This window comes from Eptesicus fuscus, chromosome 14 (assembly GCF_027574615.1).
Source record: "Eptesicus fuscus isolate TK198812 chromosome 14, DD_ASM_mEF_20220401, whole genome shotgun sequence".
Taxonomy (NCBI): Eukaryota; Metazoa; Chordata; class Mammalia; order Chiroptera; family Vespertilionidae; genus Eptesicus; species Eptesicus fuscus.
Genome location: NC_072486.1, coordinates 20,687,755 through 20,696,491, shown reverse-complemented (window position 1 = coordinate 20,696,491; position 8,737 = coordinate 20,687,755). Strand labels below are relative to the sequence as shown.

General features: G+C 35.6%; 1 protein-coding gene across 1 annotated transcript; it reads left to right on the top strand.

Moving 5' to 3' along the window:
- The first annotated feature begins 1,440 nt into the window (after positions 1 to 1,440).
- Positions 1,441 to 2,352, top strand: LOC103292417 (taste receptor type 2 member 7-like). The gene has a single exon (XM_008148628.3). The coding sequence runs from the start codon at positions 1,441 to 1,443 to the stop codon at positions 2,350 to 2,352; it is 912 nt and encodes a 303-aa protein (XP_008146850.1).
- Positions 2,353 to 8,737: the final 6,385 nt, after the last annotated feature.

The window sequence follows — 8,737 nt, the reverse complement described above, 5'->3', positions numbered from 1 at the left end:
CTATCTCTCTCTATCTCTATCTCTCTCTCTCTATATATATATATATATATATGCCTCTGCCTGCCTGCCTGCCTTATCACCCCTCCATGCATGAATTTCATGCACCAGGGCTCTAGTGTAAATATAAATATTAACTGGAGGCCCTGGTTGGGTAGTTCAGTTGGTTAGAGCATTATTCCTGTATGCCAAGGTACATATCTTGCTGCATGTTGGTAGCTGTACTGTGTAGAAGATGAGTGGGAGGGTGATAAAACTTGCAGGGGAATATCACATAGGTACCACTGACATTGGCTTTCATGGGCAGCTGAATATAAATTCTATGGATGACTCTGGGAGGCTTTAAAAACCATAACTGGTGTAGACAGTGGGTGACAAGTCTAGTCCTTTGCTTTTTTCTATTTTCAATACTCTTACAATCTCATTTCTTTTTGAAAATATTTAAGCTGTTGAAAATACTTCTAAATAGAGTCATTGTTTTCTTGCTGGGGTAAACAGACATGTAATAATATTAATAGTTAACATTTGTTGAGTGCTTAGCATTACCTAGCTACTGAGCTAAGCACTTTGAGCACCATATCTCATTTATGAAGTAATGATTGTTTATTTACATTTTACCTGTGATGTGACTAAAATTCAGCAAGGTTATGTGAAGTAGAGTAAGCTCATTTTTTTGCATAGGTAATTATGCCCTCTGCTGGTGGTTAGAAGTTCCTGTACCATCTACTTTTTGACATGATGCTCTTCAGATGAGCATTAGATGCCGTCAGCAGGTGGGTTAATTATAGACTACTTTCATCACTGGCTTTCTGATCCTCAGATCAGAATTCTACCAGGAAGGCTTTAAAAATATAAAAGTTTGCTTAGGGGAATGAAGGGTTCTTATACAAAGTTAGATCCCAGAAAATGATTTTCAAGTGTGGAGAAGAAATTGTCTGTGGTGGGGCTTGGAGGGGAGGAAGGGGAAATTCTATTAAAGTATCTTGGAATTATTACCAGGAAAAAAATGCACTGAGTTTGGATACTTGTCACAGTAATAGGAAATAATTGTCTGTCCCAAGGATGTGGTAATTGTCATTAGGGGGGAAAAAAAACAAAAGGCAAAAAAGAAATAATAATAAACTAAGTAAAACATTTATAATTACATTTTTGGCAAAACTGAGTATGAGTGAGAATTAAATAATGTCAATTGGAAGGTTGTAATTGGAAGACCTAACCATCATTCAAATTTTTGGATTTGCATTCCCAGTTTCATTTGAAGGGTATCAGATTCAAAAAGTCTCCCTCTGGTTTTCTACCTTACGGGAAAAGTCTAGTGTAAGACTCTACTCCAGGCGTTGGCAGAAGGTTAGATTTCTCAGTATATGTTCCTATCTGCAAGATCATCAAGAGGAGGTATTTAACACCATCCACAAGGAAAAGCTAAGATTTGTGGTAGGAGACATGACCCCCTCTTTATCAGCTATTCCCCATGCGATCATCATGTCAGCAGAATTTATTACCGGGATTACAGTCAATGGATTTCTGATAATCATCAGCTGTAACGAAATGATCAAAAGCAGAAAGCTAACACCAATGCAGCTCATTTTAATATGTATAGGGATGTCTAGAGTTGGTCTGCTGATGACATTAATGGTACAAAGTTTTTTCTCTATCTTCTTTCCACTCTTTTATCGGACAAGAATTTATGGTGCAGCGATGGTGTTCGTTTGGATGTTTTTTAGCTCTGTCAGTCTCTGGTTTGCCACCTGCCTGTCTGTATTTTACTGCCTCAAGTTAATAGTCTTCACTCATCCCTGTTTTCTTTGGCTGAAATTCAGGATCTCAAAGTTAATGCCTGGGCTGCTTCTGGGAAGCTTGCTGGCCTCGGTGAGCACTGCAACTCTGTGTATCGAGGTAGATTACCCTAAAGACGCGGTGGAGGATGTCCTCAGAAATGCCACACACACCACGTCTAAAATCAAGATAAGGAAAATTAGTGAAGTGCTTCTTGTCAATTTGTCACTCCTATTTCCTCTAGCCATATTCCTGATGTGCACTTTCATGTTACTCGTGTCTCTCTACAAGCACACTCATCGGATGCAAAACGGATCTCGTGGTTTTAGAAGTGTCAGCACAGAAGTCCATATAAACGCCTTAAGAACAGTGCTAACGTTTGTTCTTTTCTTTATTTCTTACTTTGCCGCCTTCATAACAAACATGACATTCATTATTCCTCACGGAACTCAGCGCTACTTTGTGATGAAGGACATAATGGCAGCATATCCCTCTGGCCACTCAGTTATAATAATCTGGAGTAATTCTAAATTCCAACAACCACTCAGGAGACTTTTCTGCCTCAAAAAGAGTCAGTGAGAAGAAGGACCAATGTAAAACATTTCGTTATTTTCTTAACATGGAGCCAATGGACTTGTGTTTTGTTTTGTTTGCTTTATATAAATTGTGTGTGTTCTCCTATCTGGCAATTTCCGGTCCATCTCCCAAGACATGTGAAGCACTGATTTTGATGTTGGATGGACAGGATATCTCTTTTTCTAGGGCTCATGCACTTAAAAATATTATGATAGTAGCACATTTAAATAACTGTACTTGCGTTGGCGTGGTAGAAATCAGAATAAAATACTAAGGCTTCTTTTGGCTGACCAATGTAGTTCTGTTACGTCTTCCCAGGTCATTGAGAATCTTCTGATTTAGATGAGGAAAATCACATAGATTTAGTCTGACTGGGAACAGTATAATAAATTGGCTATTTGGTTACACATAACCATTTTTCAAAGACAGTCATGAATGTAAATATTGTTAAAATTCAAGTTATGTGTTGAAAGGGTATAAGGCAATGAACCCAGATACACAGGTTACTGTCTTATTTTGCTTTTGATTTGCTACTAGTTTAGGTTGGTAAATGCTACGAGCTGTGTATATGTATATATACACACATAATCCAGGGTCTCCATTTTTTACAAGATGAAGAAAAATTTTTCAACCCCCTGCATTGTTAAACTCATGCCCAAAGAGAATTGAGGGAGGTTGCTGACAATGAATTCCAAGCAGGAAAACTTGCAATTGGTGCCTTAACCCTTTGGTGTCTTAATTCCTTCCAACTGAGAATGTCATCTGGAGTATGGCAACAGCAAATGACTTAAAGACCCAGGGGAAGATTTTGAAATCTGTTACTAAATTTGAATGGATTCTGCTAATTTTTAAGGATCTTGAAGCGTCTTGCTTTAGGGAAGAAAAAATTTTTTACAGCATCTTACATATCAGGATATCTATCTTGTTTGCATCTGTGAAATTCTCATTGGCTCTTTTAAACAAAAACAAAAGATGTGTAGTAATTTTAATTATAAATAATTTATAATTAAAATGGATTAGAAGTTGCCAGAATGAAAAAAATAAAATGTGTGTACATGTATATATGTTTTATTTTAACTTTACCAAATATTTTCACACATTATTGTTTAGTTTGTTCTCAGAATACTCTGTAAAGTACGGTAGGTAGTGGAATTATCTCAGTTTTATACTTGGAAAAGTAAGATTTGCCTAAGGTCACTCCACGGAGTAAAGAGAAAAGGTCAATTTCAATAAGAGTGTGTATGCTGGAAAACTAGCTCTCTGTGTGTTAGACTTAGAGGGGGTGAAAGCCGTTAGGGGTGGGATAAGAAAGTGGACAGTGGGAAACAAAGGAATAACATATCAGGTTTGCAATCTTTGTCTGTGGCTCTGCTCTGTCACGGATTCCTCTGTGCAGAGGCTCCCTGACATATGAAAAATGCTACCCAGATTCTGTGCTTAGAGTTGAGGGGAATGAGTCATTAATGGGTTTCTTATGATGCTGTACTGTAATCCCATGTTATATATAAGTGACAAATCAAAGAAGATATTTAAATGTCATAATTCAGGAAATAGCACAGAGGTGATAAAGACTGGCACTCCATGAAAAATTATGAGAATTAGAGAGAATAAGGTTTTATAAATTCAGTTTTCTATGTTATGATTTTTAACTTTTAAATTTAGGTTTGCATTTTTGGAGACCCTAAGTTGTTGGGCTATGTTATACTAATTTAAAAATTGCTAAGTCCATAGTTATGTCCTTTTCAAAACAGTTTGCTTCCCCATTATGATCTATTATAGGTTTTTCAATATCTAGTTTCACAAATGTATAATAAAATGGCCATTTAAAATTATCTTAAAATCATTAATGGATTTTGTTTTTGCTTTTCAAATATATATATCCAGTTTTCTAAGAAATTCCTGTAGCTCTGCCAGTATTCCTGAGTACGTAACTTATGCAGTATGTGTGAAATTTCTGTAATGATTTTAGTTATAAAATTACATAAAGAAAAAATCAATAGTGTGTTACCAGGAAAAACAACCTTCTCCTCTCAACAAGTTTTACAAAAGTACCATCTCATTTCCTACTGCCTCTTCTCTCATTGAAATGTAACTTGTGGTTTTATGGGCCTGAATTCATGTAAATAACTATGTTGGGGTTTTTTTGTGTGTGTTTGTGTTTTTGTTTTTGTTTTTTCATTTATCTCAAGCTTCAAATCATTCCTATTCATTTTGGTTATTTTCACTTTGGCAATTGTTCCCTTTCATAAAAGAGATAAAATAGAAGTTAAACTGTTTAGCTACATTATGGCATCTGCTAATATTACTCCTTCTGCCTAAGTAAAGAAACATCCTTATTCTTATTCTGGCATAACTTAAAACCAATTTTACTTCATGATTAATTTATAGAGTATTTCAAACTGCAGTTACTGGTTATATGATGAAATTATTACTACAATGAATTTTAAGTTAACTTGTTTGTATAAACATATGTTATTCAAGTAGCTTTTCAAAAGTATGAATATTCTTAAGTACCTGGAAACATAAAAGTCAGAGGGTTGAGGTTTTTATTTCCCACAGCATGTTATCTTCCCGAATTTGTGGATACCGAGTGGCACATCTCTGCACATCCCCTAGATATTCATGTGCAATAAAATTTTATTATGCACTCAAAATTATCTACCAGAGAGTAGATTTTTGGATGGTTCTATATGTAACTTGAACCACTTAACCATGAAATAGTATATTTCTATTAGAAAATTCTGGAAAGACATTCATGAGAGCATTAAAGAGAATTCCGTTCGTTTTTATGCTGTTCACCCATTTAAACCACTACCTCCCTCTCCTTTTTATTAAGAACGCTGCTATCCTCGAGGATCAGAATTGAGCTTAATTGCCCTGAGAAATTTGCAGTCATGTTCTCAAACTTCAGGGATCTTTAATTTCCCATGGAAGTAACTGTTAGGACTCATCTTGGCATTTAGTACCACCATATTCTTATAGGTCGATATCTTTTCTAGCCAATTATTTATTATTTTCTGAAAATCCAAGGCTATGTTATATGTATTTTGGCATCCAAAACAACTAATATTAGTGAACTCAACATAAATAGACACTTGAACATAAGGTTTTTAGAAAGTATCATGTACATCTCTTTGGAGAGAAAAAAAGAGAAAGGGGGGCGGTATCAGATAGGTTAATTTTATTTCCAAAATTGTAAGAAGTTGAGTAAGCTAAACTCTACTGTCATTTCCATGAGGAAAAAAACACGATAAAATTGAACACTAGGGAAACCAGTACCGACAATTTTCTTTGTGTCTCAGTTTATAAACTGGGATAAAATCCCAAGTAATGCACTGCCACCCAGTGGCAAACCTTTACTTTAAATGAAATAATAAAGTAGTCAGAAGACTACAGCCAGCCCTAGCCGGTTTGGCTCAGTGGATAGAGCTTCAGCTTGAAGACTGAAAAGTCCTGGGTTCAATTCTGGTCAAGGGCACATGCTCAGGTTATAGGCTCAATCCCTAGTAGGGGGCGTGCAGAAGGCAGCCAATCAATGATTCTCTCTCATCATTCATGTTTCTATCTCTCTCTCTTCCTTCCTCTATGAAATCAATAAAAATATATTTTAAAAAACAAACAAACAACTACAGCCATTAAGAATCTTGCTTTAGGAACTGTTATATCCCGTGAGGGGGAATAAAAAAGGTCATAGGAAAGTTTGGACCAAATGAGAATAAATAGCCCAAAACAAACAAACAAACTGTAAAGCAAAAAAAAAAAAAAATTATTTATGACTTTAGGAGATAACTGAAAAACTTGAATTTTTCTTGGATATTCAATATCAATGAATTAATATTCATTTTTTTTTAGATGTCATAGTGGAGCTGTGCTAATGCTTGAAAAATAAAAGCATTTTTATCTTTTAGGGGAAACCTCCTAAAATAATTACTGATAAACTTATGTGCTCTATCAAAATATGAGGAATGGAAGGAGATATGTTGGAGGTGTATTTGAAGAATTTGGGCTAGAAATTGATCACTTTTATGCTAGGTGATGGTTACATGGGGATTCATTACATGATTCTGAATGAAAATATCCTATACTTAGATTCACAATTCAATGCATAAATATAACTCAATAAGAAAAGAGAAAAGCAATAGTACTGATAACACACACACATCTAAAAAAAAGAATAAATTTATTCGGGTGGGAAAATATAGGAAAGCAGTTAAGAGTGTGGCCTCTGGAATCAGATTACCTCTGTTCTCTTACTCTCTAATAATTTTGGACAAGTTATTAAGACTCTTTCCTTCTTTACAACATGGGATAGAAATACTACATATGTTATATGGTTACTTTAAGTATTGAAAGAGACAATTATATACAAAGTGCTTACAACAGAGTCTGGAATATCAAGGTGTTCAATGAATGTTAACCCTTATGAGCTATTAGGATAAAAATTGCAAAATCCAGAAAGCCTCATCCATAACCCTGTTATTCAGGGAATTTAATCACTTTTATTCATAATAAAGGAAAGTGTTACCTTTTGAAGATGTCACCAAATGTCGTCGGTTTAGTTAAATATTTCACTCGTTACAGTTAGAATTACAGACTTGAATTGATTTTCTTGGAGGCAACATAATATAAATTATACCAACACCAGGGGTCAGTGTTGTTACAAATGGAACTTCAACTGAAGAATTTTTTTTTTTAAATATATTTTTATTGATTTCAGAGAGGAAGGGAGAGGGAAAGAGAGATAGGAACATCAATGATGAGAGAGAATCATTGATTGGCTGCCTCCTGCAGCCCCCCCCCCGGGGGGGTCAAGCCCACAACCTGGGCATGTGCCCTTGGCTGGAATTGAACCCTGGACCCTTCTGTCCTCAGGCCGAGGCTCTACCCACTGAGCAAAACCAGCTAGGGCTGAAGAATTTTTTGAAACTTACTTGACCTCACATTTTATTTAATTACAAAGTGAAAATGCTTATGTAGCGTTTCCTTCTTTGTGACTTTTAACATCTCCCATTGGCTTATGGCAGGGTTTAGAGCTACCCACTGAGAAGAGAATCCTGTTTAACTGCAGCTTAAAAAGGCCAAGGAACTCTTGCAAGCTGAGACATTTGTGATGTTTTCTTTAATTAGCTTCTGAAAGTGTACAAATCCTCTTTCAGTTCAAGCTAATGCATTTAAACCGTCTAAGAAAAACTACTTTCTTTCATAACTTACTAAAAGCAATCACAGTTCATGCTATTCCAGGCTCAGCAAATATTTTAGTTTTGTTTAATATTTTTTTATGTTCCTGAAATAAGTTCAGCTCCAGAAATAGAATATGAAACTCTATGTGCATTTAAGATTAAGTTGCCAAATTTTGAATAGATTCCCTTATTTTTATCCAGTTTAAAATACCATTTCTGATTTACTTACACAAGAATAAATGAAGTACTGGTCTTCATCATGAAATGAGTAGTTTGTACAGTATCTTGAATCTTAGATTACTTTCTTTCAAATTTTCACATACAAGTTTTAAATACTATAACAAAATCTTCAAAGTGGCATTTTGCCAATGGAATATTTGTTATTTGGAAAAATCAAATTCCAAATACAATAAGATACAGTATTTATTAGTAACAGTATAATCTTTTCCTTATATATAGTACCAATGTAATTTACCAAACTTTGTGACAACATATGAAAGAGACATTTTGGATTAAAATTTAAGCATTACACTAAGTACATGTAATTAATAAGGTAGAAAATAACCTTATGGCAATATATTTTAATAGTAATACTTATAACAGCATAATACTAAAAAGGTGGATTTTTACTTAACACCTTTTAATACGGTGGTAACCTATAGAAGCTCTACAATCATAGAAACTATAAATAAAGTATTTTCATGGTGCTTAAACCATTTTTAGTGGAGCCAGAAAGAATCCAGTCCCTTGATCAAGTGATTATTATTTTTTCCTGGGCTTCAGTGGAATGCTGGAAAATTACCAGTGACATGTCAAAATTCCAGGTTTGGCAGACACTGTTGGTGCCGCCTATATCCTCCCTGTCTATCCTGCCAGAGCATTTCTGCCTAACTTCCTCTCCTTCCAGCTGAAGGCTCTCTGGCTGCTGGAGCGCCACAGGTCAGAAGCAACAGTCCTGACGCAGAACCGAGGTGACTGTCCTACAGTGTTCCTCCAGGCTCCCCAAGACGGTTAAGCTCCGGTCGACCCACTTCCTTGGCTTCTTTCCTTTTCCTGTCTTCCTTTCCCCCATTCTTAACCTCCGTTTTGGGGATCACCTCTGGTTTCCCTAGAATTCTTGTGTCTGCTTTTGGAGAAACCTAAGTGGAGACAACGGGAGACAGTGCAGTGATCTTAGAAGGCAGAAAGCCTGGCTTTGCATCCCAGCC